The sequence below is a fragment of the Pavona decussata genome, unplaced genomic scaffold (assembly GCF_977016875.1).
Source record: "Pavona decussata unplaced genomic scaffold, jaPavDecu1.1 SCAFFOLD_143, whole genome shotgun sequence".
Lineage (NCBI taxonomy): Eukaryota > Metazoa > Cnidaria > Anthozoa > Scleractinia > Agariciidae > Pavona > Pavona decussata.
The window spans coordinates 2521011-2547276 of record NW_028145556.1 but is presented as its reverse complement, the minus strand read 5'-3'; the positions used below and the strand labels follow the sequence as shown (position 1 = coordinate 2547276).

The 26266-nt window shown below is 37.0% G+C and overlaps 1 protein-coding gene and 1 long non-coding RNA gene across 4 annotated transcripts; both read left to right on the top strand.

The window, feature by feature from the left end:
* The first annotated feature begins 11 nt into the window (after window positions 1-11).
* On the top strand, window positions 12-25928 carry LOC146466582 (uncharacterized). Of its 3 annotated transcripts, XR_014868004.1 has the most exons (13): window positions 32-564; window positions 1380-1681; window positions 2280-2375; window positions 3326-3522; window positions 4773-4854; window positions 6051-6180; window positions 7394-7444; window positions 7744-7974; window positions 20610-20641; window positions 21901-22060; window positions 22518-22628; window positions 24863-24925; window positions 25318-25928. XR_014868004.1 is itself a non-coding variant. In XM_085127334.1 (10 exons), the coding sequence occupies exons 1-9, from the start codon at window positions 103-105 to the stop codon at window positions 20616-20618; spliced, it is 1560 nt and encodes a 519-aa protein (XP_084983460.1). In that variant the 5' UTR covers window positions 12-102; the 3' UTR covers window positions 20619-20641; window positions 21901-22043. The 3 variants fall into 3 exon arrangements, 2 of the variants coding, with proteins under 2 accessions (XP_084983460.1, XP_084983459.1); XM_085127334.1 differs by lacking the exons at window positions 22518-22628; window positions 24863-24925; window positions 25318-25928 and having other exon boundaries at window positions 12-564; window positions 21901-22043; XM_085127333.1 differs by lacking the exons at window positions 20610-20641; window positions 21901-22060; window positions 22518-22628; window positions 24863-24925; window positions 25318-25928 and adding an exon at window positions 10135-10407 and having other exon boundaries at window positions 13-564.
* Window positions 15152-15510, top strand: LOC146466583 (uncharacterized). Its single transcript, XR_014868005.1, has 2 exons — window positions 15152-15198; window positions 15466-15510. It is a non-coding gene; the product is annotated as an uncharacterized LOC146466583 (long non-coding RNA).
* Window positions 25929-26266: the final 338 nt, after the last annotated feature.

Sequence of the window (26266 nt, the reverse complement as noted above, 5' to 3'; positions counted from 1 at the left end):
GACTTTCGACCACGTGGTTTGTTTCACTGGCATTGCATCGACGCCATCTTTGTGAACAGCTGGTGAGAATTTTGCTTGTTTTTTTTCGCGAAATTTTAGGCCATGCCGGCGACTCGTTCTCGTTCGCGATCGCCAAGAAGGTCGTCTGCAATGCCTTATTCAAAAGATAAAGCTGCAAAACCGAACTCTCGTGAGCTAATCACGATAAAAACCGAGGGCAAAGACGATGGAAAGAAGGATAATAAGCTTCCGGTAAATAGCAAGGAGAACAAGAACGCTTCGGACTCATCCAAACCGAAAACGAGTGCCACCAGCGCAAAGGACAGCAAACCAGCGGAAAGAACTTATCGAAAACCGCCCGAATCTTCAAAAGGTGGCAATGCAGGAAACTGGAATTCTTCAAACAGCAGGACCAAGGAGAGAAAGTTTTCAGGTCGATGCCGACTTTTCGTTGGGAACTTGGTGAGCTGTGATGAAGAGGAGCTCAAAGGAATGTTTGAAAAGTACGGTGAGGTAGCTGAAGCGTTTGTCAACAAAGACAAGGGATTTGGATTCGTCAGACTGGTCAGTAAATAATAAAATTTGTGTTTGAATTGTATCTAGGGGATGGGTGCATTTGTGCGCAGAAAAAGCTGTAAAGCGCTATCTGTCTAGCTATATTTATAAACTATGTGCGTGGAAATGGACCTTCGGCTTGTTCAATCTTTCGACCATCACCTTGATTGTTGGTTACAACTACATTTGAAGGAATTAAAAATTGATGCGTAGCCATGAAAAGACTTATCAAAATATTTGCAAATGTTCTCTGGCTAGAATTATAAAAAGAATCTCAAACTACAGCCTTCTATGGCTGTAGTGCATCGAAGGCTGTAGTTTGACAGCTAAAAGCTCTGATTTCTTTTTATAACTTCAGCCAGTGAACAATTGTAGGGCTTGGTACAACTGCAATGCATTGAGCTTACCTGCTGTAAATTTCTCAATATAACCCCCCTCTGCAAATCTCAATTTCAAATACCCTTCAAATGGTAATAATCATCAGCCATCCCCTGTCGGGAGACCCTAGGCAAGGGAGAGACTTTGTGAGGTTCCCTTCCCCTCCTAGAGAATCATTACAGAAAGAAATTTGAACTTAGTAGCATGGAGAGCCATTGATTAAAGTTGAAAATTTGTTCTTGGGGAGAGGATTTCAGCGCTAAGGGTTAAGTGTGAATTTGAATAAGCCAGTCGGTAAAAGTTCAGATATCCAGGAATTGCACATGGGAGATCTTAAATTTTTAATTGATCAGTGTGTAACTCGAAAAAAGGTTGAAGTTAGTTGTATCCAAATCAAATCAAAATGGAATTCATTTTGACCGATAATACCTATTGTTCTTCTCCAGGATACACGTCTGAATGCAGAAGCTGCTAAGCAAGCTGTTGATGGCACATTCCGCATGGGAAGAACTCTGCGAGTCCGGTTTGCAACACATGCAGCTGCACTGAAAGTGCTGAATCTCAGCTCTTTGGTTACAAATGAGTTGTTGCATCAAGCATTTTCACAGTTTGGTGATGTTGAGCGAGCAGTAGTGGTTTGTGATGACAGGGGGCGATCAAAAGGTTATGGCATTGTTGAGTTCTCAAGGAAAAATTCTGCACAATCAGCGTTACAGCAAGTTAATGATGGCTTATTCCTTCTTGGAAGGTAATTCGGAAATTACCATAAAATATGATAGTGCCCGTTCTAGGGAAGGAGGCAGGTTAACTAATCTACATAATACAGGGCCACCCTTTCAAGTACACTCTGAAGTTAACTCTGTAGCTAATTAGACACTGGCAAACTTCTGAGCCATTGAAATAAATTAAAATACTGTGTGCATTCTACAGGGGATTTATTAAACTGTTGAACCTTGAAGCTGCCAAGCTACTACATATTTACTTTTCTCATTTTATAATTCAGCAAGTTGATTAGCAAGCCGCTAATAGATACTTTGACATCCTAAAAGCACTTACTGTATTTCACTAAGAATGCACATGCCTTCCTATGATATTTTTTGCCAGAACTGGCTGGCGAGACTAGCCAGTCACTGTTTGTAATGGGTTTTTTTTTTTGCATTTATATTGTAGGTTAAAATGAATCCAGGTTAAAATGATTTCAACCTAGGTTGATTTGTATTTTCCTTTGTTAAGGTTGGGTAATTTACATCTGAAACAAAGGAAAATACAAATCAACCTAGGTTGAAATCATTTTAACCTGGGATTCATTTTAACCTACAACATTTATTTCGATCTTCTTTTTTTAGAACACCATGCCCCGTATCTGTAAAACAGATGGAACATGAGGAAGATGAAGATGGTATCACAGATGAAAATATCAAGAGAAACCCCGACTTTCAGAAGTAAGATTTTAAAAGTGGTTTATTCCATTTTTCTTTTTACTTCTCTGCTGTTGTTTTCTGCCACTTTTAAATTTGGCTACACATTTAGAAAATGTATTGCATCTTGTTGGTGGGTTTCTTTTCATTGGCTCTCAGGCATTATGAAAATAAATGTGGCGCAGCTTTCTTTCAACATGCCACTTCTTCATGCCATGTATACACCACAATAATTATTCTTATGTTTTCTCAAAATCAAACCTACATCGAAAATTGTTTGACTTTTCACACATTAAAAGATTAAAATTTAAAGATTTTGAAACATGTTTTGCAACCTAGCCACAGCTTTGGATGTTCAACTTGAATACTTATAAATTGTTGAAAGTCTGAGATTTGTTGAGATATTTTGAAAGAGCATGAATAAACATCCATTCAGCCATTATGACTTAGACTTGGGTAGTTTCTCCATACAAATCTCTTTAATTATACACTGATTCCTTTAGTTAAGAAGCAGAGATTTGTACAAAGAAAATAGGAGTGAAGAATGTCCTTATCTCAACCTCAAAGTATGGGGAGCAGGGCACTTGCCTCCCACCAATGTGGCCTGGGTTCGTTTTCCATACTCAGTATCATGTGTGGGTTGAGTTTGTTGTTGGTTCTCATCCCTCCTCCAACGGTTTTTCTCTGGGTAATCCAGTTTTTCTCCCTCCACAAAAACCAACATTTTCAAATTCCAATTCCAACTTTTCAATAGTAGATGATTTTTTTGATCTTCTTTATTACAAACACTTAAGTAAACCCCATAGGTTAATAAATTCAGTGTTTGTGATGTCTTATTAAACTTTAGTACTCTTTGTTGCAAGTGATTTTGTCATGCTGTGTCCTGTGAATAAAGTAATTCACATCAGCTGTAATGGAAAGAGTTATTTGTATAAACTGTGAAAAAAAAAATAACTCCAAACTATTAACTTTAGGGAGAGAGACTGCCCACCACATTTTGTGGCACCAAACACGTTTGAGTCAGAATGGGCACAACGATGGCGTGCACTGGAAGAGATGGAAGGTTCACAGAAGGAAGCTTTGGACAAGCAGTTCAAGGAAGCTCGCGAGAAATTAGAATCAGAAATGGACCAGGCTATCCAAGAGCATGAAACCATGCTTATGAGGCAAGGTACGACAACAGGGCTGAAAACATCCCATTTAAAGGGGTACTGTCACGGCAATTTTGTTGTATTTTGTAAGAAACTGCTGAAAAATGTGACAAAGAACCTGTTTTCTAACATGACATTGCTCTTAGAACACCACAATATAAAGGGATTTCTCAAAGGAAGGACATTTTTTAGTGACTTGGCCATTTGTTTCAAGTTGCAATCCAATCTATCCTAGCCACCTGCAGTGAAAGATAATTAATACAAGTTTCTCTGCATTAGTAGGATTATTGTTAACAAAACTGAACCTTAATTTTAACGTTTCAATCAATTCAAATACATTTTTTTTGGCCATTCAAAGTGACATTACAGATAGGTGACATTGTGGCTTTAAAACATCCCGTTAAAAATAGCAAACAGGGAACTTGTTTGATGATAGTGAACAACTTTTGTGTGTGTCTGAAATGCATACATGTAGTACGTGGGTTTCCAGTGTTTTCTGAAATGAGAACTCAGGGATGTAGCTAAGAAAAACCTCAGCAGGCTCGTTAATAAACCTAGCCGGTTCTTTTGGACAGCGCACATTTAAAATTAGCCTCAAATACTTGTGTTCTGTTTGAATTTCAGCTGGTGATAAGGTCTCTTTCAGATGGTGAAATTCACTGGTAGCTGGCTCTTAGCAACATCCCTGAGAGCAACCTTATCACAGGAAATTTCTGCAATAGTTTTATGTTGCACATTTTTAAGGATAATGTGTCATGGCACTAAATTGTTGGAAATTTGGAGAATTTGTGAAAACAGCTGACTTTCAATTAAAGGACATTCTTTGTTCATGATAACAGATTTTCAAAATTTAAAAAATTGTAAACAATGCAAAATGTTTCTGTTTAACAATAAACTTATGGGCTTGAGATTTCTATCTATAAGTTGACAGTTGATGAAAGCAATGCTGTATTTACATATCAGGAATAGAGTGAGTAATTAAATCATTTTGGTATACATCTTGATTGATATTCCACTAAAATGAAAAGTGTAAAATGGTTTGAAAAATTGCACACCAAGACTAATTTGAATCATATTTTTTTATAATAGATGTAAAAATGATAATTGAAATTGCATCTTGATGATGAGTCTGTTTTTATTGGAATTACCGTATGAAGTTTCTGAAGAAACTATTGAGTAAATTTTGGCTTCTGAGAGATGCAAACACGTTACAGTAATGATGATGTCTACTTCTGGTATTGTACACTAATAAGCAGTTGGTTATTTACAGAAATTCAGCGCCGTCAAGATGAGCTGCGACGATTAGAGGAGGTACGCCAAAGAGAAGAGATGTTGAGACAAGCAGAGCTCAGGTAAATGTTAGCAGAAGTCATTTTTGTTGGTTTGTTGTCATTATAGAAAATACTGGAAAATAAAAGGGGTTGCATGGATAAGGGCAGTCATCTCCAATACTCACCACTTATTCAAGTCGTAACAGTGAAGATTCGACTCGTACGACATCAACGAGTGGCACGACTGGTGCAAGTGGTGAGTGTGACACTTTTCATGAAAATAATATGAAGTTTGTGTTGTGGTGAAACTTACATACATACAGACTGAAACTGTACATGTACTTCTCCCCTGTATCTTTGAAATCTTCAAGCGAATCGAATTTAACCCATTGGAATAGTTGTCTGGAAAACAAACTTGTTGCTACGCGTACAAAAGCTCATGTAACATATATTCAAACTTCACATAATAATAATAATAATAATAATAATAATAATAATAATTAATATTTGTATGGTGCAAATTAGCATGTGCATATGATCAAATGCACCTAACAAATTGTATATGTAAGAAATAAAAAATAATTAATTGAAAATAGTTATTAATAGTTTAAATGATTAATAATGACAGTATGCCTAATAAGCACCATTTTCTTGCTTAGATCCAACTCATTATACAATGCTGTTCAATGGTTGTAATTTGTCTGGCCACTTTATTTAAAATTTCATCCACAAACTTGAAAGTTCCAACCATGTTAACATTTAGTCTGTATATTAAGGAACTTAAGCATCAAGGAAAGCAATGGCAATACAATCACTACAGAACAATAGGCGTAATGAGGAACAGTCATTGCTCTGCAAGTGAAATCACCAAATTCAACGTGTTGTGGAGGACATGTGCCCACAGCAGTAAATATTTCATTATTTTTTTTTTCTTGCTGGAATGGTGCCCCTGCCAATTTAGTTCCTGTATGGTAAGATGGTTAGGCCACATTGTACAAGTTGAATGAGGTGGAATAAATTGCTTGCAAAATAGTTCAAACTGTGCGAATAGCTAAATGACAATCAAATTTTGAAATGACATTTTTATTGACTTTGCCATTGTGGTTGCTTAAGGTCCCCATTACTAGCGACAGACTATATGTTAGAATTGTTTCAGTTGAGTTCGACTCCAGACTTATAGCCACGGTCCGTCAGATAGAATTGTTCGTAATAACAAGATGTCAACAAAGTGGGAGACGAAGATCATTTTTTTCTTCTTCCCGTTCTCTCCATCTCAGGAGACAAGAGGAAAGGCGTTTGCAGGAGGAACTACACCGCAGGGAAGAGGAGCTGCGTCACAAGGAGGAACTCTTTAGACAGCAGCAGAATGAGCTGCAAAGACACAGACAGGAAGATATGGCATGGCAGGTTGGTACTGGCTGGTATGGAAGTTAATTTTAAGAGCACTGCCTCACGAGGCTTTTGATTATGTAAACCAGCGAATAGAGTTAAACAGGAAGTTCTGGTATAAAAGGGCCGGGCCTGGCCATTCTCACCTTCAGTTTTCAATCAACCATCAGAGCGTAAACAACTGACAAACAACATGTGCCTTTTTCTTCGACGTTTACCGATAAAATCGGCTTAGTTTTCAGAATAACCCTTGTTAAACATATTAGAACTAGATATCTTATATTGCTGTAGTGAAATTATAAAATTTTGAAGTGTATTTTTCAGAGGACTTTTGAGTCAACAATTTGCCACGACTAAACAGCGTCTAAATTTGCATCTTACGCCCACAAAGGTGTGAAATGAAGGAGGGGCTTGCCCTTTTATAGCAGAATCAAAGATTACAGAGTGCATTCGATGTCACCAGGTTCTCTCTCCTTTGCCAAGTTGGTGATGATGTCATCCTCCCCTGCAAAATTTGTGGGGGATGCCAGATACTTGTCCCAAGCTCCATTCCTTCTATCAATGTTGTCCCATACAATCTCAACTCCCATCTGTATTAGGAGTGCATTCTTTCTGAGTAAAACACAATTATCTATTACAAATGCTGATACTTTAACTAACTAACTTACTTAATATGTGTATGTGTACGTGTGCGCGGTCAAAGTTAATTTACCATAAGTCCATATTGTAATTCTAATATAAGATTAGTTAAGTGAGGAAGCCTGACTTGTTATAAGCCTCGTGGTTTCTTTCAGGTTTCCTCGCCATTTATTTTCTTTCTTCAATTTTTTTTCTTCATTTTTTCTTCCCATCTGTAAATGTTGTGTATATGGCGAAATAAATATTGTATTGTATATTGTTGTATTGTATACTTTAACTCTGTATAAATAAAGGTTGGTTGGTTGTTGCCATTACTGTTATTGTGAAATTAATGTTGAAAGGTGTCCGAGGAAAATCACACCAACTTAGATTGCATTTACATTTCCCTTCTTGTGGAGCTGTTTCATGTTGGTCTCAGATGTTCTTAATCTACCTAAACTTGTGCCTCGAAAAGACTACCAGCTTACCTTAAAGAACTTCTGAATGCTGCATTGATCACTTTCTTTTACCTTCTTGTTGCATTAAACTTCACCTACAATAGCTTTGATTACTCCTTTTCCCAGACTGATATTTTTTTCTGAACACATTTCAGGAATCCTTGAGAAGAATCGATTCTAAATTTCCACCAGGAATGCCTCCCAAGGTGAGTCATTTCCCTAGCGTAGCAGACAGTTTGTTTTTTGGAAAATGTTGAATTGGCAGCTAATGTATTTTATTCCATAATTAGTAATTCAAACTATCTTAGACTAAAGGGGAGTTGTTTTTTTTTTGCCCTGTAAGTTATGTATTTTTACTGCACATGGGGTAGGAAATAACCACTTTGGCAATTTTGCTGAATTTTGAAAAACCTCTGAAAACGGCTGGTGCGTAATGGATTAATATTATTGTCAGTTGGAGACAGTTATTGACAGGGCTTTAAACAAGAAGTTGTTTTGTCATCAGGGACCTCCAGGTGGAATGGCGCGTGGCCGTGGTGGACCAGGGCGCTGCGGACCAGGGCGTGGTGGACCAGGGCGCGGTGTTCGTCCACAAGGCATGATGAATGCTCCCCGAATGGGACCTGGGCCTGGGGGCCCAGGAATGATGCCTCCTAGAGGACCACCACCTATGGGTGGTCCACGTCCTGGGGGCCCTCGTGGTCCACCCGTGGGACCAGGGATGAGACCCAACGTGGTGAGTAGTTGTTTCAAACTGTACTTAACTTTCTTAAATAGTTTTTATTTAATCCTCTGGTTGGAGAATCACTACTTGAAGAATGAAATGTCTCAGACAAGGAGGATGATGAGTGGGGTTTGATCATCCAGGCACAAATGCAGTCTTCATAGTTAAGAGATCTCGAAACTGGGTTGTCACTTTTGGCCATCTTTAGATAACAATGTTCAGCCTACACTTAAAGTTCTTCAATCAAGATCCCCACGTGCAGCTTTTGTACTGGAGACTAACAAGATGTCATACAATAAAATACAATACATCATGTATTGTTTCCGAGTTTTCAAAGCGTTCAACGATGCCTTTGACCTATCATGTTTTCACACATTGGTAGTAAATACACAAGTACAGGAACAAATCAAGTGATGAGCTCATTAGTTTAGTGAAATGTCAATATTATTGTTGTATGCTCACAGCAATCAACCTTTCTTTGTTTATATAATGGACTACTTTGTCAACAGGACTGTGAATACTTACAACAATCTTTATATGGCATTTGTTATCAGACTTGATTAATGTTATTACTAGTAATAGAACTGATGACTTAAACGATGAGCCACAATAGGCCGTATGTTATTTGCAGTAGAATATAACTTCCATATGTGTCATTGGATCTGAGCTACATCGTTATTTACAGCAGCAACAACAAACAAAATTAAAAATTTTTAAAGTACACTAACCCATAACTAGCAGTTGCTGTTCATGGTGGGTTAGTTAAATTGTAATTTTTTAGGCAAATGAACAAAAAAATCGTAGGTGTTTATTAATGCTACCTTTGTGAAAACAGAGGAAAAAGAGAAAACTAAATTGAATAAAAGAGAGACTATAAAATAACTAAGCAAGAGATTTAGAGTACTTGGGCATTCTATTGATTATTGTGGTACCATCAGTAAGGTCATCCTCATTATTTCAGGAATATGTTGAATTTACATACAAAAACCAAATAGAAAACTGTTTTCTTATAAAAAATAAATACTTTTGAAAATATTGGACTTGTGGAAAAAGCTGTAGCCAATATTTATTCCTCTCGCTTTTCATTTTGACCAATTTCAAGCCTGTGTAACTCATGTACCTTCCAGGATCTTGTGCATAACAATCATCAGAATGTTAGTTTGGTCTGTGTTAAAGGAAAATTCAATGCAGTGGATGTAATTTCCAAGTTATGTTATCTAATTTAAGTGATGCTTATGGATGCTTGTGTCTGTTCTCAGCTTGTAATATGATTTTTTTAATTATTGATTTGGTGTTTGTTTTACCAGCTTTGATCTGGTTGAAACAGTTCTGTTCAGTAAAAGATAAAATTGATACAAGAGAATAATGTGTAAATGCAATTTTTACGATATTTCTTTTTAACCAGCCGGCAGGAAATAATTGCCACAACTTTCTTAATGTATACATGTTTCAGATGAAACTCCATCCATCTTCAGTACAAGTAACAGAACCCGCTAGCGGGTGTGATATAAATGGAAGAAGAATACAATAGTGTTCAGAATATGGCTAATTATTTAAAACTTAATCATTGTATAATGCAATTCAAGGGATTTGATTGGCTTAGCGGCTATGGTATATGAGCCATTATACCATGTTTGAGAAATAGCGACCATAAATTGCCTTCTGGTTGTTCTTGGAAAGCGAAATCAGCAAGATCAAGTGACACACTTCAGCGAGAATTACATTAAAAATATCCAAGATTCAAAGCCATGCCTTCAAAATAGAGGTATTTTAACAAACCTCTTTACTTTTAGGAGATGTTTGGGAGCTTTTTATGCCAAGAAAAATGTCCAAACACTTAAAAAACATGAAGGAACAAAGTTGAAAACAACCCGCCATCTTATATGACTTAGTTTAACTGAAATTAAAGCATGTGCTTTTGACTTAAATGAAATCCCTTCCCTCTTTACCCAAAACACTCCTCATTCAAAGAAGCAAATCATACATTGAACATTGTAGTTGTACTAATGTAGTATCACATGTTGTGTTCTAATGATGTGTTTGCTTTCTGTTTTTGCCGCTGCCTTCTTCCATGGATTTTCTCTGTTGTGTGCACATTGGATTTGTGGAACTTCTCATGAACTTTACAAATGTAACATTATTATATGGCAACTTAATTTATGAATCGTTCAGAGGCCAAGGTTTGATAACGAAAGAGAGTATAGTCGCGAAAGAGTTGATCAGGATCGGCTTGCTGCACGCTCCCGTGAACCACCTGCAAGAGAACATGGAGATTTCAAGAGGTTCCGTTATTGAGCATAAGATTTGCTATGTTGTTGATACAAACTTTGTAGTACATTCCCTTGCTGTCTTTGCATCAGATGGATTGAGCAAACAGCTTTGACTTCAATAGACTTGTAGATGGTGTAATGAAGAGAACATGTGGACCAGTAGAAATATTCATGTAAGCTGTGCTCATTTTGTTGATAAAGGTATCTCCAGACGAATAGATCAAGAGGCTTAGCTAGGTTTGCTGTTATTTTTGGTTAAGCATATCACAATCAATGTAGTTTTAGGAACTTTTATCAAGTTAGAGGAATTTTCAAGGAAAAGCATTATTACTGCAAGGCATTGTTTAAATTATTTATTTTTCCTAGTTAAATAGTTTTTTGTGCGGGGATTAGTTTCTTTTTTATGCTTGTTCCTGTGTAAACGGTGCAAGTTCTTTCAATAAATCTAGTGCAATGAAAGTAAAATCGTTGTAGTTTTTGCAGTAATATGTAGGTATTACTCTCAATAGAGAGAGCCTTTTAGACGACATATCTCGATTTGTGTTTATGTACATCTATAGCTTAAAGCCCAATTAAAAATTTGCCTAACACCTCCACTGTAAACCAGTGAACTCAAGTGACTGTAGACTTAATAACAAGTTTAGTGAAGACACCCAGTTCGTGCAGAGCTGACACAGAGAGTTTCAGAGCTGTGCTTTTCATGAACTTGCAATGGTTTTCTTTTCAAGCAAGACGTAAATGCTGAGAACATGGATATTAATCTGTAATCTATACATTCCAAGGGCCATTGGCCCAAGGGATGTATATGGATTAATGCCGACATTCAAAGTATTTATATGAATTCTTTCATAACATTATTCAAGAGGACAAAAACTCCATAATAAGTATTGTCACAGGTCTTTTGAATCCACCCACAAGCAATGAAGTTGATTTCACGGAGAAGCAATCTTTCTAAAACCCTCACAATTAATTGTGCCTTGAGAAACTTATTTGGATAATGCAAGATTGTTTGGTCATTTTCTTTTGTAGGCTGAGTAGTGTACAGTATTGTGTGTTGAGAGGTGTGATCTTGGGAAAGAATGGTTAAGCCATTGACTATTCAGTACAGTGCTTTAATCTAGTAGCCCACAATGAAAGTACCAAAAGAGAGAGAAAATGGGAAGACAATTTTGTGAAGAGGAAAATGAAGTGACAGCAACTAGGTCCTTGCTCAGCAAAACAGAATTCCAGATAAGTTAGAACAATTTTTGTTTGATCTTGAAACATTTCCATAAGTGTTCATTATTTGTTTCATCTGCTGCAAGTTTGAGCTCCAAACATAGCCTTGTTCATTTTACCACCAAAGAACACCCTGATATGGAACAAATGTCAACAAAGGATTGGCTAGGTGATGGGAATAAGAAATTTATCAGTTGAGAAAGTCCTTGTGCAACATATTAAAACTAACAAAAACCTGTGCTCATCTGTTTTTGCTATTTTCCGGTTTTGTTCGCCCATAGTTTTCAAAATCAAACAAAAATTGCTCTATTATGGGGTTCATGGGGCATGCCAAATGTCAGGTTTCTTAAGTGTGTTGTCCATTTCAAACAAGCTCCAGGCTGTAAATAGAAATTACCAAGATGTGTCAAAAAAATTGCACAAGGCATTGATAAAATTAGTGCTGTCAAATTTAACAGAACTGTTTTGATCAGATTTTTTTATATATATCAGTTTTTCAGATCAGATTTCATGACCTGGATCAAACATACCGGTACATTTAACTTTGCCATTGCCAAAGTTTGGGAGGAGATTCCTCCTGATTAAAAATATCTCAGTTATTTCCAACTCAAGAAACAGTGCAAAAAAAATATATGTTATTGTCTCAAAAGGAAGTAATGTGGGTAAGATATTTCTTCATTGCTTGCCATGGCACTTAAGGTGACTCCATACAGTTATTTGGTGGGCGGCGACTGGGTACTAAAATGGAGGGAGCGTGTGCAGTTTTCTAACTGATACAGGAATAAATTTTCATATTGCTCGCGCACCAAACAAGGCCAGTTTTAGGCTGAAAAGTAAGGCTATTTTAACGAGTTTTCCAGGGTGAATTTTTTTCTAAAAATTGGCTCAATGTAAGGATTTAGCTGGTATTTGTACTCCAAAAAATCTTAGGGAGAATTATACATCGACAACTGCAATAAATGGCAAAAACGAAAATTGTAGAAATTGGCTAAACATACATACAGAATTTGTTTTGACTTTACAGGGAGATACTTTGGAGTTTCTCTCTTCTTTACACAAACAATTGCGTAATTTTACCATGCAAAATTCAGACAAACCCGTTTTGAAATTAGCTAGGAGTGAAGGAATCAAGAGAGGTATCACCTGCTGGTTGCCATGGAAATGGGGTTTACTAGTTGTAACGGTCTTTTTGGCAAAGCACAAAGCTGAAAGAACCAGAACATAAAGAAAAATATATATCACTACCAGCTAAAACTGAAGAAATGGTATAGAGCCACCTTAATTCACCTTAATCTTTAAATTTGTGTATGCCGTGGTTAGCCCGGAAGCTATGGTCCTCTAACCACTGCACACTTTCCCCCAAAGACATTTATTTCTGTCTTTCTCCTCTATTCTTTTATTTCTTATTAAGCATATACTTTGTAAATTTAACAAAATATCAAAGTGTGAATAAAATGAGCAGCACTTCAGGTTGCCTCAGTTTAGTTACAGTTTATTATTATTATTATTATTATTATTATTATTATTATTATTATTATTATTATTATTATTATTATTATCATTATTATTATCATTATTATTATTATTATTATTATTATCATTATTATTATTATTATTATTATTATCATTATTATTATTATTATTATTATTATTATTTTTATTTTATTTTTTTTTGCCATTATTCTTGCACGTCATTACAAGATGAATATATATTAAAATATAAAAGATAAATAACAAAAAAGAGAGAAACATATGGCGAGGATGCCCATAGAGAAACCATTGGGGCTTATACAAGCTACAGGCTCCTCAAAAAATTACAACTTTGAAATCAGGATTTCAGGCATAGCTTATTTAATTTATCAATACATTTAGGTTGAAAGGCAAGTACACAATCAAGCACACACAGTCAGCAAAACATAAAACAGCACGTTCAAAACAGGAGTAGTCCATAAAGGAGAAATGATTTTAATTTAGATTTAAACAGAGAAATACCCTTAGCGTTCTGAATTAAAGGAATTAAAGGAATTAAACAGTTTAGGTCCTTGAAAACTTGCTGCAAACTGTCTGATATTCATTCTACAGGGAAATAAGTAAAAGGAATTGCAATGTCTAGTATTGTAACGATGAACGTGACTTGTGAGCAAAAACATTTCTTTGAATGCACCAGGAAGGAAGCCTCACAACCAGAAGACCTAAAAATAGATTTTTTTTTCATTTGTTTTAAACATCAACTCAGTCAGTGAATGTACATCAAAAAAGCAATTTTCATAAACTGAAGACACTGCACTCTTCTCATTAAAGAAAACAGACAGGTGTCACTCATTGGTCACAGACAGGGAAAACACTAGCACTTTGAGGTTCAGGTCCTGGGACCTTTAAGTCTCGGTACTTTGCAAGTGCAGGGGCTAGATTCATGAAACCTTCCTAAGTTAATATGTATCCTGAGTATTTGTTTCTTGACAATAAACTGTTGTTGGACCAACAATTGGCTATTGTTAAGAACCAATACTGAATCTTGCCCTAGGAGGTGTGTGGAAGTTCTACAGTTCTTTTCAACCAAACTTGTGACTTTTTAAATCATATGTTAAGGATTAGGTTTGGTCAAGAATGTTGAATTCCTTGTTGATCTTCAGGGATTCATGCAGTTGTAGAACTGGCAATTTCATTGGTAGACAGAATCTGATTGGTGTGGAATAGAAGACGTGTATTTAAATGTTCAAAAATAATGCCACTTTGCAATTAGCTATGATCTGTATCTTTCATTGCTTAAAAATAAATGTAGAACTTGTAATAATGTGTAACTGCGTTAACAAATCTCAAAATGCAGTATATGTGTTATAAAATTCAACCACCCTGACACAGACAAACCTAGTGTAATGCTGTTTATACTTGGATGGCTTGAGGCTCGTCAATGCAGGAGTTTAAGTAGGAGTTTCAGTTTATGCAAAAATTCAAAAAATTAGCAAAAACAGGAGACTGGCCCACAGGTAGCGAGAGCTAATCTTGGCGGGCCAGACTTCAACTGTTTAAGGATAAAATTAATATCATTACAGTTGTTACTATCAAAGGCAGAAAAAAATAGAATTTAGGGGAGGTAAAGAAATCACGAGTAAAATTAATGAGTTGCAACTAATTGGCGAGACCTATTTTCTTTACTATAATAGGCGTTTCAATATAGTCATTTTCATTTACCAGAATATTGAGGAGAAGCCATCAAATTTCTCCTTTGAATTCTTTCTTAGGTAACTCTCATATTGTTTACTCTCGTGTATGTACAGATAGATACTAACATATGGAGGAAGAGGTGGGGTCAGTAATAAATTGTCCTAGAGTCTTCCTGCTCTGAACACCAGCTCTGATGAATCTCCTAGCTTTTTCAATCAGTTGGATTTGACTCGGGTATCATGTACAACACTTTTTTCCAAGCACAGTACATTTTTATCTGAAGGGAAGTTCAATTTTACCATTTTCAAGCCAAAACATGTTGTAGATGGGCACTCTTTTCAAATGGTGAACTCTCACTATTGTCAAAAAATTGGTACTCTAAAGTGGTTAAACCTGAAATGCCAAAATAGCATACCATTTCAACAACAAAAAAAGCAATTGGGTAAAGAGAAAAAAATTCTGCAATCTTCCAGGTTTCAAACCTGAAAAATTGCACATTGTATTGGCTAAACTTTTTTAAAGATTGTGTGTTGACAGATGCTGCAGAAAATCTGAAAAATGCAGCAAAAAGGGACGGCCCACAGTCAAATCACAAAGAGTGTGGCCAATGTGCGAGCCAGCGAGCCAAATGGGCGAGCCATGCGAGCCAAACGTGCAAGGCATGGGAGCCAAACGTGCGAGCCATGCGAGCCAAACATGCGAGGCTTGCGAGGCACGAACAACCCCCAACATGAATACTAACCATTAAGCTAACCGGGGAGCTACTTAAGCTAACCTGAGTGCCATTTAGGCTAACCTGAGTGCCTCGCACGTCTGCCTCACATGGCTCGCTGGCTCGCAGATTGTCAAGACCCAATCACAAAGATGGCACAATGTAGGTGCAGGCTATTGATTGACATTAACCATTAAAGCTAATCCTACAGCTGCAAGAAAAAAACTAGAGTGATATTCAAGATGTACCATAGTTATTTGGCTATATATATATTTTAAAACAAAAGCAGGAAGCAGCGTGCATTGCATACAGGCCAAAGTGGCACTGTTTATTGAGGACACTGGCTGAAATGTTACCTAGAAGTTTTAATTTGAATTGTTTGAGTGTACACAGGCCGCTGTATATTCATAGAAAAAATAGTGCGAAACATTTATTTTTGCCACACATGTTTAGTTCTGGATGCACAGATGACATCAGACATGGTGTCATACAGGACAAAGTTGGGAGGATCACTCACTCTTCCCTTCTTCTAAAACTTGGCAAAATACTGAGCAGAGAAAGCAAATTTACTTCATGCAATTTAACAAGAACATGACCTTTTATTTTAATGAAACTGGAAGCATTTCCATGTTCATTTTAATGGCTCTTTTAAACTAAATACATGTAATATGAGCAAACTCTTCTTCATTTTTTAAAGCTTATGTTAAAAAAAATTATCCGAAAATTTTCTAAAATATCAGCAATAACTCTGACTCGTTGAAACAAATAATAATTAATATCTAGATTGAAGATTGACTTTGGTTAAGAAGTGTTCTCAATTTGGCCTAAACCAACAACAAAATGGTTTAAAATTGTTCAAAGTATACCTACAGTGTAAGAGTTTTTCAGAACAAACAATCCAAAACAAAAACTTAGCATTTTGATCCATATGAAGAAAGCAGCAGAAATCCTAATGAAACTGTGATGGCATGGAAATTACCACAGGGCTGCAAGAAGGTATGTTGATACATTGTGTGTTTAATGTGACATAGGTGTCAGATTACTGGCGGTAGACAATAATTGTTTAACCTGCCAAGTCTCAAATATAAGGTGTGTATCTCACCCCTGCTAGTCTGAAATGTCAATCTCAATTGGGTGAAAATTAAATTCTAGGAACAGCTCACCCATCTAGGCTGCTAGATGTAGAATAAAATGCTTTTCAATACTAGCACATTTGATGTCAATCATAATTCGTACTAGCCATGCTAGAAATTCTTGTTTTTGAGATGTTCATCATTAGATGTTATTAATCTTTAACCAGTTGTTATCAAACGTTTTCTCTTTGTGCAAGGTCCGAAATTGCGCTTTCCTGGTCGCCAATGCGACTAAAAATTTTGCACTGGCGACCAGAATTTCACAACTAGTTGCCAGCGGGCGATTAACTATTTCATGCCGCAATCATTATACAAACAATAACTTTGATTTTCAGCCAAATTGATAAAAATAAAATTCAAAGCCGCCCGCCAATTGGTCACTTAGTTTTAATCTTTCCACTGCTTTTGAAGTATAAAACCGATTTTCCAGATATTATAAATCTACCACAACGCTTCACAGCTCGAGCAGTGCGAAGCTTCGCCGCCATGTTTTTTGAACGAGAAATGCTGCACGGTTGTGGCCTGGTGCGAACAACATGTCGATCCGTCGATCGTCTTGACAGAACGCGAAAGGAAAGATTGTTTACGGTTTTGAACATAGAGCAAAGAACCAACCGGTAGTTTTTCAATCAGGTACATTTCTTCTCCAAAAGTTAGAGACAAGAGAAGGTATAAAGTAGACTTAAAACATTTAGCAGTCTTATGAAACTGCGTATATAGCCGGCATTCGATTCATTCGTCGTGGTTTTTCAGTGGTAGGTGTATAAATCGCCATTGCGGCCCCAAATGCAAACGCGTTCTCTTCGTTCTGATTCTTAAAAGAAAAGACCAGAATTTTCCATCTGACAACCCAAAATTTTGGTTTGCGTTTCGCTGCGAAGGAAAAATTTTATTGACACTTTTTTTTCTGCTTTTTGGCGACCACATTTTTCCATATCAGTCGCCACTTGGCACCTGCCTAAAAAAGTTAATTTCGGACCCTGTTGTGTACATTGTTCATCCTCTTTTATTTTTTTAGGTTTCCTCCATTTGTGTTGTGAAGTATGGCAAAACAAATTAATGAATAAGCCTAGCATGTAAGCATATTATTTTGGTGATGTGTCTAGAAATCTTTGATTTGTCTTACAAGAATCAGACCTGCTCAGAGACACCTTGGGAAAGACGCCACTAGACCATTGGCAAGTGCCTTATTATAGGAAATTAACGCTCGTGATAATTAAGGTGTTGGAAATTAATGCAAATTCAATGAGAAATTGCTTCCCAATAAAGGAAATTAATGCGAAAGAGATGCCAAAATTTCAAAATGAGGGAAATTAACGCAACTTACACAAAGAAACAATTCGTTGAAACAACAGGAACGAATTTCTTTAAACACTCAGTGTTCAGTCTGAAATGCAACAATGTTCGTGTAATTGTTCTTAAATGTAGGGATATAGGGAAGGAATCTGACCACTAGGAGCGTTCTTTATGGTGTCCATGATACTGGTGGATCTCTGCCCTGATGAAACAAAGTTGTTTTTTCCTTTCTGGAGTACATCAACAGTTTGGGGCAAAAAAAAAATGGAAATTAAGGTCATTGTAATTAACGTACCACTTAATTAATGGAGCGGAAATTAACGTTAACAAAAATTAACGCAAAAATTCATGTTAATTTCACGAAGCATTAATTTCCTATAATAAGGTGTAACAAATTGTTTTGCCTTCAGTGCCAAATGCAGCAAGCACTGTAATGTCTCCCAGGGAATGATGGTAGTGAGATGACCAAGTGAAGAATGGAAATCAAACATGGCAGAGCTTGAAGTCAGCGTGTTTTTGACTGTAGAAAATGCTCAAACAAAGAGCGGTTTCTTTACAGGCAAAGGATTTTTAGCATAATATCAACTTTATTTAATGGAAATATTTCAGAAAACAAGGACATTTTTGTCAAAATACAGTGAATTTTGAGAGCAGTTTCAATAATTTCGGAAAGATTTTTTTTTTTTCAATATAGCTGGTAACATTTACATGGATAGGTGGTAAAAGTAAGCGGTTACCAGCTCCTAACAAGAATCCTGTTTATGGGGTTTTTGCTGATGTGTAGTTACTGATCTTTAACACATTTTTGTACATTGACAAACAGCTGCCTCGCAAATCTTTTGCTGAACTGTCTGCCAACGTTTCATCTACAGATTACCAACAGTACAGCAACAGATTACAAATTAAAGCAAAATGAATGGGATGCCTAAATTTTATTGTTCTAGTCTATTGTGAGACTAGAACTTTGTGAGAAAACTAAGATGGATTTTGTAACAGCAAATTACTTTTTCTAGAATTTGAGTGACAATTGAATTTGGAAGTCACAAGGTTTGTAACGCGGCATCATTTACCAGAAGTAAAGAGGCCGTTTGTGCTTCTGAGGGAAATTTTTAGGGAAACCATGGATGTCTATCATTACCATTTTGGGTGACTGATGAAGTTGTCTGAATTATTGGGATTCCTGTTATCCAGAAATAAGAGAAAAGATAATTGTGCTGTTATCCTGTAGTTATATTTGAGTCAGAAAGGAAAAATTTATTGTTTCCTTAGAGCTGAAAAAGCAATGAAAAATTCACCAAATCTCTACATGGTTTTCTGAAGCGCAATAAAGACCGTGACTTGCTGTTAAATACCAATGGAACCTTTTCAATCGAGCAATTCCATCTGATGATGAAGTTTTATGCAGACATTGAGTGAAAAATTTCTTATTTGATTAAAAGAAGGAAGCAAAATTCACAGCGAAAATATTGCTTTTCATTTCAAAGGAGGACGATCATTTACGTGTTCGCAACCAGCAATCATCAGCGTGCATATAGTATAAACATGTCTTAGAAGATTGTCATTTACCGGTAACTGTTGGTTTAGCGGACCAAGTGTGAAAGAATTTGCAGATATTTCCAAGTTAACTTTTCAGTGTCGGATGTTGATGGCATTTCTGTCCTCCACACGATGTGCAATAAAGCTGAAGGTAAAGTACTTTAAGTTTAGAGGTATACTCGTCTGTTACTTAATGGGCATATACGAATATGAAGTACAGTAAGAATGGCGCCTGTTTCTTTATAGCAAACAGTATACTGCAGATTCATTGTTTTGCTTCAGCTTGCTGTCACAGAGTCAAAAATATAAAAAGTGTGTGTGATAATATTGAAAGGTTGTAATGCTGCTAAGTTGTAAAGCATTGTTTTTGACTTCAAAAAAGGTTTCATGCTTTCTGATCTTCTTGCAATGTTTGCTAGTAAGTATTATGCAATCCATGGTGCATTCCAGTGTGCCAGGATGTTTTGCTTCTGTTTAAACCAATCTGATTAGATTATTCACACTAAGCAAAACATAGTTTGGTGATCTCGCACAAAATTTCCCTTTGGTCGAGCTTGCCTATTTAGAACATTGTAAAATAACAATATTATAGCATTATTAGTGCTTTTATACACTTCATGGTTTCTATGACATGTGGTACATAGACTGAAGGCCCATGTGCCACTTGGCACTCAGGGTAAGGTAGTAACTTCTATTAATAGTATTTCTTCACTCCTGTAATGAACGTACTAAGTAGCAAATGTGAATATTTATGACTATTTTCAAGTCTCACAAAGTCTTATAGTGCTAATGACTATGCAACACAAGGGATCATCATGTATTTGAGATCAGTAGGGTGCTTATAATGACATTTGTCAATAATTTTTCTATCACTGACCAGTGTTCTTCTCTTGGCCTAAAGATAGCCCCTTAGAGTAATCACAACCAATGCTGAATTGATTTTCTATTTTCTATACTTTATATTCAACTGTTCAACAAGGTTTCTGTGCTTGTGGAGGTATATTTTGAAATTAATGTGAAAATCACAGGGTACAGTCTTTGTGCAAAAAGTGCTGAGCGATTATCACAATTCTGAAAACATGTTGCACAGTGCTTGCGAAGAACTATAAGAAGCCTGGATTTTGCATATGTTTACTGCGCACCTTTAATGCTTTGCAGTCATAGCAGTCACAATTATGAAAAAACTGACAAAGTATTTCAAACTTTATTTAACTGTGATTCCTATTTTACCTTTTTTACAGGAATATGTTGTTCATCAGAAATCATTTGTTTACTTACTAAAAGACCTTTTGTTTGTTCTATTTTCCTCTTCAACAGCTGTGGTAACCCATGGGATATAGCCATTTATGGTAAGAGTTTTCTATATTAATACTTATCTTCTTGAGTTAACTTGTGTAGTGTGTTTCAAACTTTCAAGTCAGTTCATGGATTCCTGACGTGAGAAGCATTCTGTCCTGCACATTTTCTTTGTTTTCCTTGTTTAATTTTTAATTGTGGATATTTTTCAACAATTTGTCAGAACTGGCCAGCCAGTTCAATCATTTCACAAACAATAACGCACCAATTTAAACGGCAGTTTATACACCACTTTTTGGAATTCCTCCAAAATAGCACACCTACTCTCAGAATGTGCCATTTTGAAGAATACAAAGAATCAGTCCTTCAAATAGCTACACTCCATTTGCAGACTGACCAAATATCTGGCTGGACAGCTTTGATAAATGCACTGTGCGCTTTGTTTCTCCTTACTTTTGTCATGGTCCTTTAGAGTGCTTGGGAATTCAGTTACCATATTTAGTTAAATATGCATCTTCCAATTAAGCACTGCCACTAAGTGCTGTAACAAGTGCTTAAAAAAAAGAAACACTAATCTGGAATGAGCAGTGCCGTATCCTTCAGCAACTGCTTACTGTATGAAGGTGTGAGGAAATGCCCAAATGAACTTTTTCCTGGGCTACTATTCACTCTTCTGGTGTGAGTTGCATAAAATTAAATATCGGGCGTAACTGCTAATGCCAGACCTTCATCCCAGTCACATTCAGTATTTTAACGTCTGATGATACCAGTTACGCCCGCCGTTAAGCTTTATGCAACTCGTCCCTGATCTGGTGGTTATCAGTTGTTATTATTCAACACATTGTAGCACTGCCTAATGTAGTCAGAGTGTACTCAGTATTCATCAATTGTAGTCAACAGATGTACACGTCCTGCAATATATGTAATTTTGTGTGTTGGGGAGAAAAATTGCAAAATAGAGATTGTCTTCAACTTTCCTGCAATAAAGTCGAATTGTTATCAATGTGTTGAATAATTAAATTATCCTGCTCAGTCTTGTGGAATATCCCCTGATTTTAGCCAACTTGACCTACAGCCTCATCGGCTAAGAGTCAGATGATGTTCCGCTTGACTTCGCAGGAAAATTGTTTTAAAAATATTCTGCCAATGACCCTTATTTTGTTTTTTAGGCTTGCTGCTGTAGGGAATTTTAAAGGGGCTTTCACTCACTGAGTACACTAAGCTAAAACTTCCCACCACCGTTCACGAGTTCTTCAACTCCAAAATGCTTAAAAACACTAGCAATCTTACATTGTGCCTTCATTTCTCCTAGATTGTCATCCATCTTCGAGAACTTATTTCCTGAAGTCCCAGGTCTGGTATATCAAACTACCTGGTTGGTTTTAAATCCTTAGATGAGCCAACTGTGTTAATGCATCTCTACCACTTATGGCAGGCAGCTTACCATTTTGAGAAAACACTAGCATCATAGGGTAAGCTTTCTGTGACAACCTGAAGCGTTGAACTTGTTGATCATTTTAAAACACTTCAGTGTATTTAAACTACCTCTGTGTGATGATGAAAGACTGAGTAATGAGAGTGTTGTTTGTAGCAGAGCCAGAAATGGTGAACCCACTGTGACAACTTCACTTGGTTGAACACAAATTCAGCCTGGCTGATGTCTGATGCGCACTGAAATGCTCATTCGCTTTTAACTAAATGTTGAAAATGCCAACCTTAACAACAAAGGCAGATTGCTATATTTATTTACATCATATGGTTCATTTGTCATAAAGTAAGAGCAATTTTGACTTTCTCATTTCCAAGTAGCAACGTTATGGCACGCAACACAATGACAACCTCCACATCCTTCTGTTTTATTCTTCATTGGCTTCAATATTTCCCTTCTGGTTTTTTGTCAATTTATCAGTTTGTATTGCTTTTTGACAGCATCACCTTGACAATTGGATACACAAGGTCGCCACTGAAAGCTCTCACACTTGGAAACAGCCCCAGACGAATCACAAAGACGTGCAGAGTTGTTTGTCCCACTCTCGCCAGGTACGTAGAGTGTGGTTGAAGTGTCAGGCTCTCATGTTCCGTGTGCAGTGATGATAAGTCAGTTGTGAGAGTGTCGTTTGTAGCAGAGCCAGAAATGGTGAACCCACTGTTACATCTTCACTTGGTTGAACACAAATTCAGCCCAGCTGATGTCTGATGCATTCATTTCTTTATCATCATCGCTGCTGTAACCCCTAATGTCAAAGAACTAATTCTCCTATCTTGTCCCCATACTTACCTTATAAAAGTATTGGGGAGAAGTTATTAGAATATCAAGAAAATTCACCATGGGTGATCATATTCTTAATTCTCATGACCTCAGGGGTTGAGTAAGCATTGATATTACTAGGAGAAATTTGATGCTGATCACTGTTAGGGCTTAAAGGGTTAAGGAAATGTAACATAACACACTAAATGAAAATTTCAACATCCATGCCCCGACAGACTGGCAATATCATGGCTACTAAAACCTCTTGAATTTGGGTTGAGTTGTTTGTTTGCTTTAAGGAGCAGTTGATTGACCATGTTCCCGAATAAAACTGCTAATTTAAAGATTACTAAAAATAGCTCATAGGAAGGTTTTGCAGTAAATGGAGTATAAATGGCTCCTAAATATCGCTTGACAGGTGAAGTTTCCACAGATATTTAGAGGCTATTCCATTTTTTTATCCAGGAATATGACCAATCGAGCTCATCCTTAGGGTCTTGTGTCGCCACCGTTTCAAACTCGTCCCATGTACAGTCAACTCCCTTTATTGCGGACACCATCGAGGCCAAGAATTAGTGCCTTTAATAGCGAGAGTCCGTAATAGCGGGAATTTATTTCAGTCAAACGTCTGTACTGAATTTTTTTTTGCCGGAGATTTAGCTGCTGTCCGTATTGTCGGGATTTTCGTAATAACGAGGTGTGAGCAAAGCGAGAGTTGACTGTAGTCATCCTTTCCCTAGTGATGTTTCGTGTTGTCAAGTTGTTCTCTTTCCAGGCATTCGATGGTTTTAGTTAGACAGGAATCTGGGACTCTTGCCTTTCTCCACTGTGAAAGCCTTAAGGCTTCCACCTAATCTTGAATCTCTGACCCAGAGCTTGAAGCAGGGAGAATCTAATTGTCGCGGGTTAGGGTTAGGGTAAGCGACAATTTACCCGCAACCCGCGACAGTTAGCTACTCCCTTTGAAGCATTGTTAAGGCTAATAGACCGTTCTACAAAATGGCGGCAACAGATTTGAATGAGTTAAAATTGAACTGAATGAAAAACTGATACCAGCACTGGAAAGAGCACCTTTAGTTTAGTAACCTTGCAAAGTTTCAGCATATTAGGTGTTACATCAGCTTTGAAAATGTAAGATGAAATTTGACAAATTTACAGACGTTTGTATGACTGGGGGTATACGTCATACCCCGAGTCATACAAACGTCTGTAAATTTTTCATTTTGCATTTTTCAACTTACATTTTCTCAGCTGATATTACACCTGATATGCTGAAACTTTGCAGGGTTACTAAAGTAAAAGTGCTCTTTCTAGTGCTGGTACGTATACGTTTTTGATTTTAACTTATTTGAATTCTTGGCCCGCCATTTTGCCCGATTGGTAGGTTCATTCGCATGGGCCAATTTACATGTTACGTTTTGTGAACCGATTTCTTTTTCTGAAAAAACAAAATGGTTGAAAATCATTTTGAAAATCGTCGTGATTCAAAAAATCTGTCGTACTGTCACAGATTTTTATAAATCGAGCCGACGTTCGTCCGCACGGCGCTTATTTTCTTTGTCGCATTGGGTCAAATCGGCCCCATTAATTGGTACGTATAAATTCATCTTTAGAGTCCAATTTGTTAGTTGTGGAGCTGATGTTAGAATTACAATAATGGTAGTTGATGTGAATGGTGGGATGGTCGAAAATATGTAATTTTAAAACGAGCGCCGAGTGGTTTTAAATCCCGATAAAACACGTGCTGCAAGTTTTTTGAACGGCTTCAAAAACATTCCTGGAAAAGCGTGTGTCAAGAAAGTTCATAATGATGCTTTTGTGAAGGTTGGAAATTAGCATACGAGTCAAACATTAAACACCGCATACTTGTAAGAAGGAGGTTTTATCGGATTTTGAAACCACTGCACGTGATGTTTTATCGACCGTTTGATAGGTCAATGGGCCTATGAATTATTAATGAGTTTTTGAATTTAACCTTCGGAACCTCCTTTATTTTTGACCCTGTTGAATGTTGAATCTTTTCTAGGTTCTTCATGCGTTTGTTGAAGCTGTATCGATACACAGCATGTAACCAGACTTGAAAAACAAGGTAGGTGTCGTACAAGTTTTCGATTAAGCCTTTGGTAGTTTTTATGTGCAGTGATGACCAGTCAGTTGCGAGAGTGTCGTTTGTAGCAGAGCCAGAAATGGCTGAACCCACTGTTACATCTTCACTTCCTTGAACACAAATTCAGCCCAGCTGATGTCTGATTCACATGTCGCAAAGTGTTACACTTAATTTTATTACACTTCAAATATGGTAATGTTGGAAGGTTTTGGGTGTCGTAACAATTTTGTAGAGGTGAAAAGAAACAAGGTACTACCATATCGCCCAATGTCGATGACGACGACAATCTCCCCCAAACATGGTTTGTACCAACAGATGCTTAAAGGTTTTACATCCGGGATTCGTAACTAATTCCCCTCGTTCTTTTTTTGTAGATTTTGTCGGAGATGGTGCGACAGCAGTTTAAAATCGATTTGTTCAAGCCGTAGCCAGTTTGGCAGACGACAAAGTCCACCTGTCTAGCTAGATGTAGTTTATTTCTACACATTCTACCACAATGGGTAATGACGTATTTACTGCCAACGCTGATCAGTACGAGTGAAGGCTCGGCAAGCGAGATCGAGGCTACGAGGAACGAGGTGTACTTGTGACTTGTTTGAAATGTTTGAGTTCCTCAAGTTTAAAAGTGGCATGCATTCTCGAATAACAATTTTTCTACATCTAAATGGTAACTGTTGGTACTCGTTAAAAGCGGTACTTTATAATTTGAATTTCATTTCACTGAGTCGCTCTATGAAGGCCGTTGGGCAGAAGCGTTGCGTGACGAAGTAACTGTTGTGTTGGAGACTACCTTAGCAACGTTGGCCGCGCGTATTAAAATTTCAGAAAGCAGGTTAAGTAATTTATCACTGTTTACGGCCCCAGCAATGTTGCGAAACACTGCTCAACAAAATGTCGGTTGGAAAGTAGCATGTTAAAAAAAAAGAAACAATCCAAAAAAAGAAAGGATAGATGGAACGGAAATAAAAGCGAAGTTTGCTTTCGCATCGAATGTTGCTTTACATGTACAAGGAAAGCAGTGAACTTCCAGTTCCCCTCAAAATGGTCCCTTGTTTGTGGAAGCCTTTTTTCCAGTCACCTGGTCTCAGATTAGCCTAATTTCCTCGAATGAAAGCAAGAGGCGATCAGTTTTTTTGTTATCAGCCCTAAAAGAGAAAAAGCAGGCAATTATTCGAGGCCAGTTTAGGGGTAATTACTCGAAACAGCTTCCTTAAAACTGTTGACTGGAAGGGTGGGAGTTATTCCTGATGCAGCTGTTAGACTTTTGGTCAAGTACATGTTGTTTTAGCTTCATTCCCTGCGAGTTTTCGGAATGAGCGATAG